A 20,476-nucleotide genomic window follows, 5' to 3' on the forward strand; every position below is an offset into this window, starting at 1 on the left:
AGGAAAGACATACTTACTCATCTTGTTATCTATATAGCACATATGTAGAACCATCATTGGTGTTAAATAAATACCTTTGGAATGATGAATTTGCCTTTTCTCTTAAAGAAAGAAAATGAATACATGTGTTGCTTTACAATGGAATGCTATTACTGAGGAAAACTGGAACAGATTTGCTATACTTACTTGCTTTTGGTATATATTATGAAAAAATGCCTGCAAATACTTGTTTTAGAGTTGAAAATGTCCAACACAATACTAGACGTTTCTTAAGTTGTGGAGTGGGGTTGCATTTCTTATAAATACTACATATCCATTTCTGCACCATCCCTGCCTACAGCAACTATTCCTACTCCAAGTTCTTTCTGATGCATGAGGCTTTTTTCCAAAAGGTCTACAGGATAGATGTCCCTCCTTAATAATGAACCTAACGTTCATATTATCTTCTCTCACCTCTAGATACAGACCTTTCAAAGTCCAGAAGTATGGAGGCTAATTATGGATCCAAATGCTCTGCTCTGCTTGTAGCCATGTGGATGGGAAGAAAGGTGGGCAGGCAGGGGTTTTCCACACTTGGTCCAATGAAGACATTTTATTGGATAATCTTCCTCAACAATAACCTAATCTTTTCTAAAGCAAAATGACAAGCTGGCCCACAATAATTTAGTGTGTTCTCAGTTGCTCAGTCATGGCCAACTCTTTGCCACCACAGGGACTGTAGCCCACCAGGCTCCTTTGTTCATGGGATTTCTCAAGCAAGAATAATGGAGTGGGTTGCTGTTTCCTACTGCAGGGGATCTTCCCAACCGAGGGATTGAACCCACATCTCCTTCATCTTCTGCACTGGCAGACAGATTCTTACCCACTGAGCCACCCAGCAAGATAATTTAGTACAAGGTACAGTAATTTAGTAACTCACTTTAAATTTTCATCCTTTCAGTCTTACATGTTAAGGGTTTAGTTCAAAAGACAAAAATGCCACAGGAATGTCATACACTGTGTCAAGATTAATGGAAAGAAATTATAATTAAGAGGATGTTTTTAGAGGGGCCATTACAAAGCAGGTAACATGAAAACAGCCCAAGCTTGGTGACCCTACAGCCCTAGGACTCTCTGTTCTCAAAATTCTTCTGAAATGTGGATTCAGTGGCTCAAGATAAATTTAGGTATGAGGGGACATGTAATATACCAGATAATCAAAACAGTAATTCTGTTTCATTAAAACCAAACAACACATTTTTAATATTTTGTTAAGCTTCAGGAAAAAAAGAGGGATCCTAAGCTTGGGGAAGATTTTAGGGGAAAGAAACATAAAACCAAGACAGTAAGTCATCAGCCAACATTAAGTTTGCATCCAGGAGAGTACCTGAATCATCTTGAAGAACAGGAGTCCTGGCCTCAACCTGTTACTAAGTGAAGATATTCAACTTAAAATATTCACATTGAAACCAATGAAAATGGGCAAGAAAAATAAAATCACCTAACAGAAAAAAGAATAAGCCTGAGGTTTACCTAGTGCAGATCAAAGCTAACTGAGTAGAGAGAATTAGAAAGACGCATTAAAGAGCTGCTGAGAATTTTTGAGAGCTAATGAATAGATACATATGAATAATACATATGAACTAGATACATAGAAACTAGAAATACAAGAAATACAAGAAACATAAACATATCAAGTAAGACAATTAAATAGAAGTCTACAATCAGACACATGGTAATAAAACTGTCAAATACCAAATTTAAAGAAATGACCTTAAAAATTGGTTTAGGGTGTTGGGTGTAGGGGTGGTCAGTGTATTTTCAAAGACAGGACAGACTAACAGCCAGATTTTCAACAGTCACATCAGAAGATGGAAGAGTAGAGTCCAGTGATGTGCTGGTGAGGGTTTAACCTGGCTGCCATGGACCCCAAGGACCCTGATTGTAGCATTTCTGAGATACATGAAATAGAAACTCCTAGGTTGGCCAATTTCAAACTACCATTGTAAAATCACCAGATGCAGAATTGTGTAGGGATATGTATAAAAGGTTCTTATGAGCCAGTGTGAGCTGGTTCCATCACACCCACGAATAAATCCTTAAGATATAAGGGAAAGGTGTCCTTTAATGTTGAATCACATGTCTAGCAAAATTATCTTCCAGGAATAAAGGTGAAAAATGAAAGACATTTTCAGATAAAGGACCACTTATTCAGAAAAAAAAAAAATCAAAAGAATTTACATCAGAAAGAAGGAAATTAAATCTGGCAGAAAGTAAAAGGTTTTGGAACAACAAATTAGTGACTACACTGGTAAGTCAAAAAAGCAGTGTCTGCATAAAATAATAATTCTTATTAGTAGGAGGGGAAATGGAATAAGAAATAAACATAAAATTCAACCTACTAGTTGGTCAGTGCTGACTGGCTCATTCAACTGTCATTTTGGAAGGTAAATCTGACATCTTCCAGACCTAATAGCAGGTGGATTTCTGGATGCACATTATGTTCTGGAAACTAGATATGATTTATGGATCTGGAAGGCTGTAGTGGGAGAGGAGTCATTTTTTTTCTACCTTTTCAGCTTTTTCTACTGGCCAGCAAAGTCATGGTAACTTGAAGTCTTTTCTCTGCCGCCATTTTTAAGGCAGCTTTTCCACCTGCTGGATGCTAACACACAGCACTGCATCAGTGACTGCTTGGTAGTTAATGGCTTCCCATTCATCAGCTCAGAACTGCTGGGGAGTCACTCCAAAAGACTAACAGGAGTGCACACTGTAAGTGCTGTCACAATTTTGTAAGCAAGTTATTTCCTGAATTAAATCCAGTCCTGCTTAAAATGTCTCCAGCTATCAATGTTTTCTGCACTATGTTGTGACTGAGAAAATAGAAAAGAACATACTAGAATCACAGGAAAAGTTGAACAATTAGAAAATAGAGAGGCAGAAACAAACCCAACCATCCAAATAACCCCAAAATGCACAGGGTTTACATTTGCCAATTTATAAAACAGAAGATGGCCAGATTGAATGAAAATACAATATTTGTTTGTCTGCTCTTCACAAGATCCTATATAAGATTAAAAAAAAAAAAAGACTGAAAGGGAAAATAAGGAAAATGACAAACCATAAGCTAGACAAATACTATCTAAAGCAAAACTGAATTAGCTATATTAATAACAGACAAACTAGATTAAAGTACAGAGACATTAAAATTAAAGAATATTACTTCAGTGTGAATAAACGTTCATCAAGAAGACACAAAAATTTCAGTCTTGCTTACACCTGATAAAAGTCATCGTTTCATATAAAATGAAAATTGACAGAACTCCCTGTAGGAAAAAAAAAAAAAAAACAGAGCATCCACTATTGTTGTAGAACAATCTTTTGAATTTTTGGTGAATTAAGAAAGAGATTAAGGATTTATAGAATTAAATAATTGGGTTGTAAATCCTTAATTTCTTTAAGTGAAATTTATGTGAATTTAACTAAAAGAATTAAGTAAACGTTATAAATTAATTAGCAATTAAGTAAAAAATAATTATTTTAGTGAATTGCTTTGCTCACTTATGTTACTCAAGATTCTATAAAGTAGATGTAAATGTCAGTTTCTGGCCCCTCCACACATGCATTCCTGTCTCGACAGGACTCTTGGTCCTACAAGTTGGATATTATCTAGATCTTTTTGCTTTTCCCTGAAGAAAGTTATTATTATTTATTTTATCAAGGCCAGAAAGACATGGACTAGAACAGCAAACCTGTGACTTTGCCCAAGGTGAGGGACCTGATAGCCCTGAACTCGACTTCTGGGGAGAAGTTATAACTGAGTCGGAGTTGATGATCCATCTGCAAGAAAACAGAAAACAGAAGAGGCATCAGCAGAGGTCCTTACATCCAAGGCATAAAACACTCCTGTCTGAAAATAGCTGGAAAACACAGGCAGGGCAGACACCTCTCTGGGATTTTTCTCCCTGGAGAAATGAGAAATGTCTTACTAATTCTCCCACAATGCACATAAAATAACCTTTTCTTTATTTATTGGTGAAATAAAGGCTTTCACACAAGTCTTCTCCCTGGGAAATTCTGTACAGCTTTTGACAGGTATTTATCTCCCCACTGAGATTTTCTTACCAAATTCTTTGCTGCAAAGAAGCAAACAAATGAAGCCTTTTAGGAAGGACCCTGCAGGATTAACAAGAAAAGGAAAGCAGGTTTTCATTTCCATTTCTCCCTCCTCTCCATTTGGTCCTTAAAACCTTTACCTCCTCCTTTGCTCCAATTGACCTGGCCTCACTCAGGTGTGCCCTGGGGGATTTTCCTGAGTGAATATATTTCAGTTTGACAAAAGGTTTGAGTCTGGGAAGGGGAGACTAGCTGAACAGCTGCCACCAGCATGAACAGCTGATAATTCCATTTTGCAAGTGAATAAAAGCCACCGGGGCAGGGGTGGGGGGGGGGGGATTCTTTGGAGCTTTATTTCTAAGATCATCCTTTAGGGATCCTTCCTTTCCACACATGTTAATTCCAGTTCCATCTCTTTGTTCTCTCCATTTCAAGGCATGGTTCCTCATCCTTCCCTAGGTTTTTCTGTCTAGTCAAAGCTTACCAATTTTTCCAGGCTCTATCACAGCTCATCTGTAGGAAGAGAAGACTAACATCCCTTCAGCTGTGTGCTTGTCCCAGGATTGCCCTTGGGGAGCAGCTGATTGGGAGCCTGGTATTCCTAGCTCCCCCTGCTGGACCCTCCTTCTGCACCCACTCCAGCCCAGACAGACCCTCCTCCAGGAACCTCTGGGTCCTGTAGTGGTTTCCGCTGTGAAAGAAATAAGTGGCTATGACTTGTGGTATGTGATTGTAGGCTTTATTCCTTTTTCATACCTGGAATTATGCTTTAATAATATTTGTTGTTTATTGAACACTTGGTATGTATGAGACATCATACTAAAGTATCCTTCAAAATGCGTTCTTACCTAGAATACTGTGAAATAGACATTATTATCCCTGTAGTACAGATGGTGGAAATGATGTCACAGAGATCACAAATTTGGCCAGTACCACACAGCATTACATAGCGGGGAATCCTTGTCACATGGCCTGCCGACCACACAGTATGGCATTTATTTTTACTTGTCCATGCCTTTTTAGATGTTTGAGCAGCTGATAGACAATCACTGTATGTTCTTATTTCTGAATTTCTACAAAATTATTTCAATAACCATTTGAGTATCTACTCTGTGCCAGACACTTTTCTAAGTGCTCCCATGCTCCCAGAGTCCACCTCCTCTAGGAAGTTCTCCTTGAAGCTTTAGTTAGATTAATTGTTCCTGTTCTCTGTTCTCATGGTACCTTTTGTCCCCCCACCTCTAACCTTGTATTTAAGATGCTGTACTGTAATGACAGCAAGGAGATCAAACCATTCAATTCTAGAGAAAATCAACCCTGAATATGCATTGAAAGGACTGATGCTGAAGCTCCAATAATTTGGCCACATGATGGGAAGAGCTGACTCATTGGAAAACACTCTGATGCTGGGAAAGATTGAGGGCAAGAGAAGGGGATGACAGAGGAGGATTTCATTGGATGGTATCATTAACTCAATGGATACTAGTTTGAGCAAACTCCAGGAGAAGGTAAAGGACAAGGAAGCCTGGTGTGCTGCAACTTGTGGGGCTACAAAGAATTGGACAGGATTTAATGAATGAACTACAATGGTAGTGATCTGTGTGCTCTCCCCATCTCATTTTTCTCCACTAAGCTATTGGCTCTTGGAAGATGTGGACATTTTATTGATACATGTTTTCTATATGGCCTATTACAATACCTGTTCCAGTTATTGTAACTCCAAACAGATGTGTGCTGAATGAATAAATAGACATCCTGTGTTGATTCTCTTTCTATCTTGTGGGCTATGGAGTATCCTGTGGGTGACCAGGATGCCTCTGGCTTCCCTGGTAGCCTCTACATCTTAGATACGACACAGGGATTTTCATACCCATGGTCCCCATCTGTAATCTTTTAATGCTCAGATTCAGTCCTGCCTTGAAGGAGTTTTCTCCCTGCCTTATCTCAGAACTCTCACCTATTCTCTGGAATTGCCCCTTCCAGCAGGGGGCAGGGTTCTTCCTCTCATGCTTTGTTACTCAGGTTGGAGAGGAGGCTAAAGTGAGCGGGAATTTCCTGCTGAGAAGAGAGCAGTAGGATTCTTAGAACTAAAGGCTGAGCTGAGATTTCTTTAGCTTCTGACTCTAACCTCGTCCTCAGGCCCCCAAGTGATTCCCTCAATGTTGTCACATTGTGTAGAAGACCTAATTGCTCTAGTACAGAAGTCATTCCTCACCTACTGTTCTCCTTTATGGGAACTTACCTGGTCCTTTTCACTTTAATCAGATGACAAACAAGGGTGAGAAGGAGGTAATGACACTCAATTATTTTGTTTCAGTTGAGTTCAGTTCAGTTGCTCAGTCATGTCCAACTCCTTGTGACCCCAGGAACTGCAGCACATCAGGCCTCCTTATCCATCACAAACTCCCAGAGTCCACCCAAACTCATGTCCATTGAGTCATTGATGCCATACAACCATCTCATCCTCTGTCGCCCTCCTCTTCTCCTGCCCTCAATCTTTCCCAGCATGAGGGTCTTTTCCAATGAGTCAGCTCTTCCCATCAGGTGGCCAAAGTATTGGAGTTTCAGCTTCAACATCAGTCCTTCCAATTAACACCCAGGACTGATCTCCTTTAGGGTGGACTGGTTGGATCTCCTTGCAGTCCAAGTGACTCTCAAAGGTCTTCTCCAACACCACAGTTCAAAACCATCAATTCTTCAATGCTCAAATTTCTTTATAGTCCAACTCTCACATGACTATTGGAAAAACCATAGCCTTGACTAGATGGACCTTTGTTGACAAAGTAATGTCTCTGCTTTTTAATATGCTGTGTAGGTTGGTCATAACTTTCCTTCCAAGCAGTAATGTCTTTTAATTTCATGGCTGTAATCACCATCTGCAGTAATTTTGGAGCCCAAAAAAGTAAAGTCAGCAGCTGTTTCCCCTGTTTCCCCATCTATATGCCATGAAGTGATGGGACCAGATGCTATGATCTTCATTTTCTGAATGTTGAGCTTTAAGCCAACTTTTTCATTCTCCTCTTTCACTTTCATCAAGAGGCTCTTTAGTTGTTCTTCACTTTCTGCCATAAGGGTGGTGTCATCTGCATATCTGAGGTTATTGATATTTCTCCCAGCAATCTTGATTCCAGGTTGTGCTTCCTCCAGCCCAGTGTTTCTCATGATGTGCTTGTTTAAGTATTAGTAAAGGTATGGAGACAAAGGTATAATGAGTCAACGAAGGTTGGGATACTTTGGGAATGGATTCCAGTCCTTAAGTGGAGTGAGTGCATATGGGGGCACCCCTAGTACTGGCTCAGGTGCTGGGTTACCTATTTGAAAAGCTTAGAAAATGCACTAAGCAAAGGCAAAAGGCAGGGGGTGGAGGGGTGGGTATTTACCATAAACATTTATTTCTAGGACATCCACTTTATGATAGGGGCTAGGCAATCATTGAAGTCTTCAGTGAGAAATACAGTATTTTGTTATACTTCTTTATGTTCATTCTATCTTTTAGTGCTGTTTTTCTTTTTAATTACTCTGGGTGAGGTGGTGAGAGAGTGAAGTATCACAATCTTTTAAAGCTTAGGATGCCTAAAATTTGTAATCTGGCCTGGAGAAGGGCTTCCCTGGTGGCTCAGCTGGTAAAGAAGCTTTGTTGATCTTAGAACTGAGGATAGCAGTGGCCTTGTCAAATCATTAAATGAGATTAAAAAAGATGGGAAAAGGAAGGAAATTGAACAAACCTTTTCTTTTGAGTAAGCCCTGGACACCAGGCTTCATGCTTGGTCCTTTAGTTATGTTCTTGCTTTCCTATAATGGTTACCAGAACTGACTGAACTCAGCTGTATTTGTACCCCACCCCACCCCCATAACATTCAAACTTTTTTCTTGTAGATAAATAGACTGAGCCTCAGAAAGGTGAATAGCCAATCTAAGATCTTATAATAAAGGAGATGGAGCAGGAATTCATACACATGTCTGTCCTGAACTAGGGATCCTTCTCTTAATCTCAGGATCTTCAACTCTCAAAGGAAGTCATTAACTCCATGCTTTCAAAATGTTGGGCTCCCTCCATCTTTACAGCTAGTAGTTGTGCTAGCATTTTGGTAAACTGATTTAATTTGTTTAATGTCTTTAATATATTTTAAATAGAGGCACTGAAGTCTACCTCCACCACCATGGGGGGACATGTGCTTTTAAAATCACTGGTCAAATTACAATTCTCAAATCATTACCAGGATTTCTTACTCCTGGCTGTAGCCCAGTCCCTACAGATTCCTTCCAAAGTCACATAGATCAGAGAGGAGAAGGTTCAACAACTCAAGGTCCCGAGGTGGTAGGAATATGTATTCTTACCTACTGGAGGCCTCTGGCTGGCTGAGCATAGTGATAACCATCTACCCTCTCCTTATAACTGCTTCTGAATAATGCCTGAGATGAGGCAGTAGCCTATCCTTTTCTGTTTTTAGTAAACAGTTTATTCTTTTATTTTCCCCATTGCTTTTGTTTATTCAGGGGTTTTGTTATTGTTTTGATTTGGCTACCCAGAGCCATATGGGATCATAGTTCCCTGATGAGGGATTGAACCCATGCCCTTGGCAGTGAAAGCCCAGAGTCCTAACTACTGGAAGGCCAGGGAATTCCCTAGGGCTTTTCTAAGTGGGGAGTAAGGAGAAGAAATAGGATGGGGTTGGGAGGAGTGGGAGTGTCACAGAGACAAGTATGTTGTGTGACTCTTTTAACAAATTGATTTCAATTTAAAAAACAAAATAGGTCTCTGCCCCCATTTATTTCTGCTACTTTTGTGCTTTTGAAAAGCTACATCTTCCAATGATTGTGCTTATCAACCACTGCTTGTACTTATCATTGACTATTAATTTGGCTGGTGGGAAGTCTAGATGGAGAAGAAAAGGGAATATCCCATTGTTCTCTCACCTCCATGTTTGTGGTTTCATTAATGGAAAAGACAGGAAATAGAAAAAGAGAAAGAGCCATTTCTACAAATGCCTACCAGCATGCACCCCAGGTGTCTCACCACAACCTTATTCAAGACATCTTCCAATAAGAAATCATTTCATTTCTATCTTCTAGTCTGACCTCAATCCGAAGACTTTTACCACTTATTTTAAGAGTCAATGCTACAGTCAATGCTATTGAATTATAATCACTCAAGGATTGTGATTTGTGTCTTATATTTGCCAATTATTCATGAACTTCCACCCAATCAAGAAAATGAACAGTCTTGACTCGAGTCTTGAGTCATCATCCATATCCAGAGGGTCACACAAGGTTACCAATGTTCCCTCCAGATCTTTCTCAAGTCCTTCTCTCCTTGACTTCCCCACCACACTAGTTGAGGTCCTTATCTTTGCTTCCGGTCTGGTCTCTGTCCCATATCTCATCACTCCCAAATGTGTATTTCCATGGAGAGATCACAGTGAGCCCCTGGAAATGGAAATCTATCCATGCTACTTCCTCTGCCTAAAATTCAGTAGGTCCAATTTAATCTTCTCCATACAAGCTGAGAAAGAAATGGCAACCCACTCCAGTATGCTTGCCTGGAGAATCCCATGGACAGAGGAGCCTGATGGGTTATGGTCTATGGGGTTGCAAAGAGTCAGACATGACTGAAGCAACTTAGCACATACAAACCAGGGTTAATTTATTTAGTTCAAAAATATTTATTAAAGGCCTTCTGTATGTGAGACACTGCTTGACAAACTGGGGGTCCCATGGTAATGTAAACAAACAAGAATCCCTGTCTTCATGAAGCTTCCATTCTAGAAGAGGGAGAAGGGACTTATCTATTAAATGAATAGATAATTTGTATTGATTGCTAGAAGCATTTAAGTGGTTTAGGATTGAAATCAAGGAGCTGGGTTGCTATATTACATAAGGCGACTGGAGACAGGGTCCCTGTGTCAATTTTTGAGTGGTGTTCCAAAGGAAGTACAAGTAACAGGTAGCAATGCAGATACATGAACAACTGGATTCTAGGAAAAGCAAACTCTAGTGTATTCAAGAGCTCTGGAAAGAGCAAGGATGCATCTGAGTGGCCTGAGTAGAGTTTGAGAGGGAACTGGAATAGGTGAGTGTGCGTATATCTGTGTGTGTGTGTTTATCAGTTAGGAAACTGCGGACAGGGCAGGCCGTCTATAAATTATACTCGCTTTTGACTGAGTGGAGGGTCAGTGATCCTAACATCCCCTCCTTGTTCAGGATGAACTGAACTGATGCCCAGATGAGGTGGGTGCCCTCCTCCATGCTCTTGCATGACTTGTGCACACTCCTTCCGTAGCCCTTGCTGATTACTTGTGATTTCTTCCTTGCTTGTCTTCCTCATTATTCCACAGTTCCTAGGTTGTCAACACTGAACATGCAGCAGCATCACCTGCACCCCCTTCTTGAAAAAAGCTTCAGATTAAGTAGATCTGACATAGGACCCAAGAATTAGCATTTCTTACAAGGTCTCAAGAGATGCTTCTGGAAAGCAGGGTGTGCCCTGAGGACCACTATTCTAGTTCTTCAAAGGCTGGGGCTGAATATGATTAGTATACATCCCCAGAACTTGCCTGTTCACTTGGCTTGGGGGCAAAATTCAGAAAACTTGTATTGAGCACCCAAGGTACATTTGCCAGAATGAGAAGAAGGGAAGGAAGGTACCTGAATGGTAAGCCCTCTCCCCTCTCTGTTAATCTTCAAGTGATGCAGTCTTCTGTTGGCAAAGTTCTCTGTATTGATGGTGAATACATGGGTTTCTTCCTTGTTTAGCTGGGAGCGAACTTGTAAGCTTCCTTGAAAGAAAAACATTAGAAATTAGAATTAAAAATAGACCTATATAGTGTAAAAAAGTGATCAGATTGCTTTTTAATTGATCATGGCTGTTTTATAGTGATTTATGCCATAACCCTTTCATCATTCACATTTTTAAAAGGTACTATATATGTCATGACTGTAGCACCTGGGTCCATATTAAAACTCCTGAGTATAGATAAAATATACATGTGTGTGTGTGAGTGTGTGTGTGTATGTGTGAGTGTGTGCTATCAGCAACCAAAATAATTTGATTGTGAAAACTTAATAAGATTGTCCACACTTTCTTCAGTTTCTACCACTTCCTAGAACTCCTTTTCTTCCTAACTGTCTTCATGGAATTTCAGAATATGTAATGTGAAACAAGATTGTAAACTAACCTAAGGCAGAATAAGTGAGAGCAATCTGGAGCAGTGAGGTCATTACTCAACAGGGTCAGCCAATAGAAGAAGCTCCCTACAGTTAGTGCTGATTCCTCCTCTCCCTTTGTTCTGATCACCATATATTTTCAACTTGGGAGCTTATTTTCTCACTTAAAAATTAATAATAGCTCCCAGAGAGTGAAAGTTGCTCAGTCCTGTCTGACTCTTTGCGACCTTATAGACTGTGGCCTGCCGTACTCCTCTGTCCATGGGATTCTCTGGGCAAGAATACTGGAGTGGGTAGCCATTCCCTCTCAGGGATGAAACTCAGGTCTCCTACATTGCAGGCATATTCTTTACCATCTGAGCAACCAGGGAAGCCAAAGAGGACTGAGGTGACTATATGAAAGTGAAAATGTTAGTCACTCAGTTATGTCTAACTCTTTGTGACCCCACAGATTGCAGTCCTCCAGACTCCACTGTGCAAGGAATTCCCAAGGCAAGAATACTGGAGTGGGTTGCCATTCCCTTCCCCAGGGGATCTTCCTGACCCAGGAATCAAACCTGTGTCTCCTGCATTGCATGCAGATTCTTTACCTTCTGAGCCACCAGGTACCATGTAGGAAGCCCTAATAGCTCCCTAGAAATAGCATATTTGGTGCTGAGAGGCACCTTCACCTGGGGAAAGGGGTCAGCCTGTGGTAGGGAAAGGGCCACCATTATAAACTAGTGGGCTGTTCCCTAGCAAGCTCTTTCAGGCTCTTTCTAAGAACTTGGGTTTTTAATACTATTTAAGGGACTAGATCTGATAGATGGAGTGCCTGATGAACTACGGACTGAGGTTAGTGACATTCTACAGGAGACAGGGATCAAGACCATTCCCATGGAAAAGAAATGCAAGAAAGCAAAATGGCTACCTAAGGAGGCCTTAAAAATATCTGTGAAAAGAAAAGAAGTGAAAAGCAAAGGAGAAAAGGAAAGATATAATCATCTGAATGCAGAGTTCCAAAGAATAGCAAGAAGAGATAAGAAAGCTTTCCTCAGCGATCAATGCAAAGAAATAGAGGAAAACAACGGAATGGGAAAGACTAGAGATCTCTTCAAGAAAATTAGAGATACCAAGGGAACATTTCATGCAAAGATGGGCTCGATAAAGGACAGATATGGTATGGACCTAACAGAAGCAGAAGATATTAAGAAGAGGTGGCAAGAATACACAGAAGAACTGTACAAAAATGATCTTCATGACTAAGATAATCGCGATGGTGTGATCACTCACCTAGAGCCAGACATCCTGGAATGTGAAGTCAAGTGGGCCTTAGAAAGCATCACTACGAACAAAGCTAGTGGAAGTGATGGAATTCCAGTTGAGCTATTTCAAATCCTGAAAGATGAGGCCATGATAGTGCTGCACTCAATATGCCAGCAAATTTGGAAAACTCAGCAGTGGCCACAGAACTGGAAAAGGTCAGTTTTCATTCCAATCCTAAAGAAAGGCAATGCCAAGAATTGCTCAAACTACCACACAATTGCACTCATCTCACACGCTAGTAAAGTAATGCTCAAAATTCTCCAAGCCAGGCTTCAGCAATATGTGAACCATGAACTTCCAGATGTTCAAGTTAGTTTTAGAAAAGGCAGAAAAACCAGAGATCAAATTGCCAACATCCACTGGATCATCATAAAAGCAGGAGAATTCCAGAAAAACATCTATTTCTGCTTTATTGACTATGTCAAAGCCTTTGACTGTGTGGATCACAATAAATTGTGGAAAATTCTGAAAGAGATGGTAATACCAGACCGCCTGAGCTGCCTCTTGAGAAACCTATATGCAGGTCAGGAAGCAACAGTTAGAACTGGACATGGAACAACAGACTGGTTTCAAATAAGAAAAGGAATACGTCAAGGCTGTATATTGCCACCCTGCTTATTTAAATTATAGACAGAGTACATCATGAGAAACGCTGGGCTAGAAGAAGCACAAGCTGAAATCAAGATTGCCGGGAGAAATATCAATAAACTCAGATAAGCAGATGACAACACCCTTATGGCAGAAAGTGAAGAGGAACTAAAAAGCCTCTTGATGAAAGTAAAAGGAGAGGGAAAAAGTTGGCTTAAAGTTCAACATTCAGAAAATGAAGATCATGGCATCTGGTCCCATCATTTCATGGGAAATAGATGGGGAAACAGGGGAAACAGTGTCAGACTTTATTTTTTTTGGCTCCAAAATCACTGCAGATGGTGACTGCAGCCATGAAATTAAAAGAAGCTTACTCCTTGGAAGAAAAGTTATGACCAACCTAGACAAATTATTGAAAAGCAGAGACATTGCTTTGTCAACAAACGTCCGTCTAGACAAGGTTATGATTTTTTCCATGGTCATGTATGGATGTGATAGTTGGACTGTGAAGAAAGCTGAGCGCCAAAGAATTGATGCTTTTGAAATGTGATGTTGGAGAAGACTCTTGAGAGTCCCTTGGATTGCAAGGAGGTCCAACCAGTCCATCCTAAAGGAGATTAGCCCTGGGTGTTCTTTGGAAAGAATGATGCTGAAGTTGAAACTCCAGTACTTTGGCCACCTCATGCGAACAGTTGACTCATTGGAAAAGACTCTGATGCTGGGAGGGATTGGGGGCAGGAAGAGAAGGGGACGACTGAGGATGAGATGGCTGGATGGCACCACCAACTCGATGGACAAGAGTTTGCATGAATTCTGGGAGTTGGTTATAGACAGGGAGGCCTGGTATGCCGTGATTCATGGGGTCTCAAAGAGTCGGACATGACTGAGTGACTGAACTGAACTGAATTGAACTGAATGCAATATAATATATAATAATGTTCCTAATATATAATGTATAAATTTTCTATATAGTATATAAATATATATAATAATATAACATACAAATTTTACATAATACATAATATAATATATAATTCTACCCAATAAAGTAAGTCAGCATGTGATATTTATGTGTCAGGCATGGTAGTAAGGCACAGATTCCTTGTAGTTATTTGGGATTCTTACCAATCCACTGAATGAGTCATTCATACACACATTCTGCACACATCTATCTATTTTAGAAATCATTTCCATTGTATAAATCTTCAGTAACATTTGCTTAGGAACCATCCATCTTAGATGTTAATCATCTCAACTCGGACCCTGTCAAAGTATTTTTTATTCTGAAGCCTCTCCAACACTCCAATTTAGGTCTAAAACACCTCCACAATTTCTTAAAGCCATGCACTTACTGATCTCACCTTCTTAGGAGGTTTTGATGCAATCAGTGCCTCCCAAAGCACCCTAAGAAGATATCCTGAGACCTCTTGCTAACTCATCTTCACACAACTCCTAGAAGGATAAACTCAATTCAAGACTTTTCAAAAATAAGCTCGTTGCCATTAAAGGCTGACTTGCAGTCTTACAGGAGGCACTGGGGTGAGATGGAAATGGTTGGGACCAGAAGTTCATTCATCACCTCCCCCTTAGCACCATGTTCAGCTGATTGGTCAATGAGCAAATAGACATGTGTCTCCTTTCAGCTACTCTGGTGTCATGAGGTTAATGTCACCTTCTTGGATGGCACTGCCCTGGACCCAAAAAGTTCACTGCTCTTAAGCCCTCCTTACCTAATTATATGCTTCATTTGTCTGCTTTCATTTTCCTCCCCAGTGTCTCCCATCCATACCTTTGCTTCCATTATGTTTAACATAATGGTAATCATTGCAAGTGTAGAGTCCCTTAGACAGGGAACTGGCTGAGGGAAGATACTCTGAATCTAATAAATGAACAAACAAACAAACAAACAAAAAAAGGATTGTCCTTGGAAGCAACCTAAATGTCCATCAACAGAGGAACTGATAAAGAAGATGTGGTACATGTATAAAATGGAACTCAGCCGCTAAAAAGAATGAAATAAGACCATCTGTAGCAACATGGATGGACCTAGAAATTGTCATGCTGAGTGAAGTAAGTCAGAAAGAGAAATAACTTATGACATTCCTTTGTATGTGGAATCTAAAAAGAAATTATACACATAAACTTATTTATAAAACAGACTCACAGATTTAGAGATTATGATTCTCAAGGAGGAAGGATGAGGGGGAAGGGATAGTTAGGGAGTTTGGGATGGACATGCACACACTGCTATATTTCAAATGGATAACCAACAAGGACCTACTGTAGAGCACATGAAACTCTGCTCAATGTTATGTGGCAACTTGGATGGGAGAGGAGTTTGGGGTAGAATGGGTACATGTGTATGTATGGCTGAGTCCCCTTGCTGTTCACCTGAAACTATCACAATAATGTTAATCAGTTTTACTCCAATACAAAATTTAAAAAAAAAAAAATTGCCTTAGCCGTGTTCACTATAATTTATCTAGAGAAATGTATCCCCTCTTACATGGTCTCATTTTTTTTTTTCTGTTAGTATATGTTGACATTGCTACATTATAAACAGCATGCATTTACCTGTGTGTGTATGGATATGGGCTGAAATAAAATATTCAAAGTATAGAAAGGAAGTGAAATTGATTTGAATATCAGGGCTTTTCCAAATATGCTTCTGGAATAAACATATGTATAATGGAATGACCTTTTGATCACCAGCAAGTATGCTGTAAAGTTTCATTGCATCTTATTAATATTGGAACATTCTGTCTGTATATGCTCTCACTCTTTTTAGGTCTCCAGGCAAAATTCACATCATTACTTTTAGAATTATACAAGTATTATCAATGTCATTTTTAAAGTGTTGGAGAAAAATCAATAATTGCAAAAATGTATTCAAATACAATGATAAAGGATCTAGTTTAAATCAAAGAGGATGTAGGCATATTCTGTTAAACATTCTTGCTACTTTCTGGACAGTTACTACCCCTTGGCTTCTATCATTCTTTAGTTTTTTCCATATGACTCCTCTTTCATCTAGAACTTTTTTTTGTTCCTTCCTCCATATGACAGGTGAAGGAATAGAGGTGCAGGAAGGTGAATAAATTTTAATCATTTAAAATAAGCGATTGACTGAGATTTAGAAATGAAATTGAGTTAGTTCTAAAGAGCATGATTTTCCCATGGAACACAAGGGTCCCATGTGTTCATCTCAGCCAAGAATAGGTCTTCCATTTCAACCTTTCCCATTAAGTTTATTCCTACTCAAACTCCAACATTAAGCATTCAGTTATCTCTTCCAGGAAAACTTATCTGGCTTTTCCAAGGTGCCCTCTTCTGCTCCTGTGGGTCCTGTGCTCACCTCTGTGTTGTCTGTTTACTTGCTTATGTTTTCCTTCCTTCCTTGCCTCTCTCCCTTCCTTCCTTTCATTCTTTTCTAAACTACATAAATCATTGTCTCAAATTCTGAAGGCTAGAAGTTTGAAATGTTCTCTCAAAGGATCTAGGCTAGGATTCTTCCTTGCTTCTTAGCATTTGGTGGATACCTCCATTCCTTGCCTTGAAGATGCTCTATTCCAATCTCCTTCTTTTCTTCACATGGCTCATCTTTATGTGTATTATATAGACAGACATTAAAAGCTACTCTAACACTGTAAAGAGTTGACTCATTGGAAAAGACTCTGATGCTGGGAGGGATTGGGGGCAGGGGGAGAAGGGGACGACAGAGGATGAGATGGCTGCATGGCATCACGGGACTCAATGGATGTGAGTCTGAGTGGACTCCGGGAGTCGGTGATGGACAGGGAGGCCTGGCGTGCTGCGATTCATGGGGTCGCAAAGAGTCGGACACGACTGAGCAACTGAACTGAACTGAATACTGTAAAAGGATAATTCTGTTCCTTTTTAGCCACTGATCTACTATTTATATTCTTCTTGACAATCACCTACTTGTGAGAATGTGAACATTATGGACTAGAAATTCAAAATTTGAAAAATCCAACTATTATCTAGTTCATCATCTTGAATTGGGCCTCAGGATAAAGATTCTCACACCTCAGTTTCTTCAAGAACAACATTTTGTTGTAGTTTACTTGTTTCCACTTTACCAGTTTTCCTATTCTAATCTGTCTTCCATCCTGTCATTAGTGTGAGTATTCTAACACAGGCTTACTTGGCCATGTGATTTTACTTCAAGATTAATTTTACATGATACATTCCAAGTGTGTAGCCTGACATGCAAAGCCTTCTTCTTACCTTTTCAACTTTATCAACACATACTTTCCATAACTGAATCATATCTGAACTAACAGAATTCCTTCAAATAATGCTCCTCCCTGATTTTGTGCATTGTATTTCTTCATCTGAAACTGCCCCTGCCTTCTTACTTGTATGCCAACCCCTTCTCATTTATTAAGACCCAACTCATGTGACCCAGGTCTCCACTTTCCTTCCTGACAGGTATGATCTTTCCTTCTTGTATTGTCACTGTGCTCATTTTTGGTAACATTCTCAATATATCAAGTTTCACTTGTCTTTCCCCTTGAATTTAAGCTTCTCTCAGATGAATAGATGCTTATTCCTCTTTGTGTCTTCAGAGAAGAGCACAGAGCCCACTATCTTAAGTCACCAGAAGACACTTGTTGAATAAAATAGGCACTCTGTAGAATGTTATTATCACTTCGTCAAAATTATATACTAGCAGTTATTCAATGTCTACTGTGTGCCAGACACAAAATTAACAAATAATTATAGTGTTATAGTTATGTCTTTAAGGTATTTGTTATTTAGCTAAAGGGGACAAAATCAAGGTCATACTTTCCTGCTTATATGCCAACCATGCATTAGAACTTTAATTTGGTACTAAAGACTTTTTTTTCCCAAAACTTCTCAGATTAGAGAGCAAAATTTCAGTGAAGTAAAATCTCTACAAATAAGTAATAATAATAAAAGCAATTATTATGACATTCATAGTGAAATAGATTCAAACCCAAGAGGACAGAACATCAATGTGTATGGTCCTTCCACTGTATCATGTTGCCTTCAAAGACATGTTTGATCCAGTAGACAAGTAAGTTGATGAATAGAGAGGTGTATGGTTGGGTAAAGGGAAAAGAGGATGATTGTTTATAGACAATAGAGATACATGTTTTGTGAATTCAAATAATGAGCAGTTGTAAGAATGGAGGTAATGAGAAAGAGTCCTCACAGAAAGAGATTTATTGAAGAAGGTAGAACTGAAATAGGCAAAAAGAAAAAAAAAGTATTATGCTTATGTAGCTATAGAGATATAAGCAGAGCAATGTGACTGATTTTTACCATGATTTGATTAGAACCAACCAGAGGCCCAGGAGTCATGTATGGATATGAGAGTTGGACTGTGAAGAAAGTTGAGTGCAGAAGAATTGATGCTTTTGAACTGTGGTGTTGGAGAAGACTCTTGAGAGTCCCTTGGACTGCAAGGAGATCAAACCAGTCCATTCTAAAGGAGATCAGTCCTGGGTGTTCTTTGGAAGTAATGATGCTTAAGCTGAAACTCCAGTACTTTGGCCACATCACGTGAAGCCTTGACCCATTGGAAAAGACTCTGATGCTGGGAGGGATTGGGGGCAGGTGGAAAAGGGGACAACAGAGGATGAGATGGCTGGATGGCATCACTGACTCTATGGACGTGAGTTTGAGTGAACTCCAGGAGTTGGTGATGGACAGGGAAGCTTGGCATGCTGCGATTCATGGGGTTTCAAAGTGCTGGACATGACTGAGCGGCTGAACTGAACTGAACTGAAGCAGAGGCCAATGTGGCTGATAAGCATCTTGATAGACAGTCTTCCAACTGTTCTTCACATTTTGAAATATAGAAACACTAAGACCCTGAAACATGAGTATAGCTTGGAAGAGGGTGGTAACAAGGAGAGAAGTCACAAGGAGAAGCCTTGTACTAAAAGGGCAAACAATTTGAGCTTCTTGTAAAGAAAGATCCCATAAGGTGCTAAACACATGTCTGACTGGGCTGATATACACAAAGTGATAGTTTAAGAAAACTAGCCTGGGTACCCCATGTCCAGGTCAGATCTAAAAGGGAAGATGGAGGGCCTCCCTGGTGGCTCAGTGGTAAAAAATCCACCTGCCAATGCAGGAGACTCGGATTCGATCCCTCATGCCGGAGGATCCTATGTACTGCGGAGCAGCTAAGCCCATTTGTCACAATTACTGAGCTAGTGCTCTAGAGCCTGGGAGTTGAAACTACTGAAGCTTGCATGCCTAGAGCCTGTGCTCCACAGCAAAAGAAGCCACAGCAATGAGAAGCCTGAAAACCACACCTAGAAAGTACCCCCAGTAGCCATAACTAGAGAAAAGCCCGCACAGGAACAAAGACTCAACACAACCAAAAATAAAATAAATAAATAAGAATAGAATGCAAACTAGTACAGCCACTATGGAGAACAGTGTGGAGATTCCTAAAAAAACTGCAAATAGAACTGCCTTCAGTTCAGTTCAGTTCATTTCAGTCGCTCAGTCTTGTCGGACTCCTTGCAACCTCATGAATTGCAGCACGCCAGGCCTCCCTGTCCATCACCAACTCCCGGAGTTCACTCAGACTCACGTCCATCGAGTCCATGATGCCATCCAGCCATCTCATCCTCTGTCGTCCCCTTCTCCTCCTGCCCCCAATCCCTCCCAGCATCAGAGTCTTTTCCAATGAGTCAACTCTTTGCATGAGGTGACCAAAGTACTGGAGTTTCAGCTTTAGCATCATTCCTTCCAAAGAAATCCCAGGGTTGATCTCCATCAGAATGGACTGGTTGGATCTCCTTTCAGTCCAAGGGACTCTCAAGAGTCTTCTCCAACACCACAGTTCAAACGCATCAGTTCTCCGGTGCTCAGCCTTCTTCACAGTCCAACTCTCACATCCATACATGACTACTGGAAAAACCATAGCCTTGACTAGACAGACCTTAGTCGCAAAGTAATATCTCTGCTTTTGAATATGCTGTCTAGGTTGGTTATAACTTTTCTTCCAAGGAGTAAGCTTCTTTTAATTTCATGGCTGCAGTCACCATCTTCAGTGATTTTGGAGCCTAAAAAAATAAAGTCTGACACTGTTTCCACTGTTTCCCCATCTATTTCCCATGAAGTGATGGGACCAGATGCCATGATCTTCGTTTTCTGAATGTTGAGCTTTAAGCCAACTTTTTCACTCTTCTCTTTCACTTTCATCAAGAGGCTTTTTAGTTCCTCTTCACTTTCTGCCATAAGGGTGGTGTCATCTGCATATCTGAGGTTATTGATATTTTTCCCAGCAATCTTGATTCCAGCTTGTGTTTCTTCCAGT

At 40.1% G+C, this 20,476-nt stretch overlaps 1 protein-coding gene across 6 annotated transcripts in view; it reads right to left on the reverse strand.

Annotated features, from left to right (window-relative positions):
* Positions 1–20,476, reverse strand: part of CNTNAP5 (contactin associated protein family member 5) — a 1,071,087-nt gene that overhangs the window by 64,239 nt on the left and 986,372 nt on the right. For all 6 annotated transcript variants that reach the window (XM_040228920.1, XM_040228919.1, XM_040228922.1 and 3 more), the window contains 2 exons: positions 10,741–10,871; positions 3,732–3,819 (listed from right to left, as the gene is read on the reverse strand). In XM_040228920.1, coding sequence (XP_040084854.1) covers positions 3,732–3,819; positions 10,741–10,871 — 219 coding nt within the window. The remainder of the gene's footprint in view (positions 1–3,731; positions 3,820–10,740; positions 10,872–20,476) is intronic.

Source organism: Oryx dammah, unplaced genomic scaffold, assembly GCF_014754425.2.
Source record: "Oryx dammah isolate SB20612 unplaced genomic scaffold, SCBI_Odam_1.1 HiC_scaffold_27, whole genome shotgun sequence".
NCBI classification, from domain to species: domain Eukaryota; kingdom Metazoa; phylum Chordata; class Mammalia; order Artiodactyla; family Bovidae; genus Oryx; species Oryx dammah.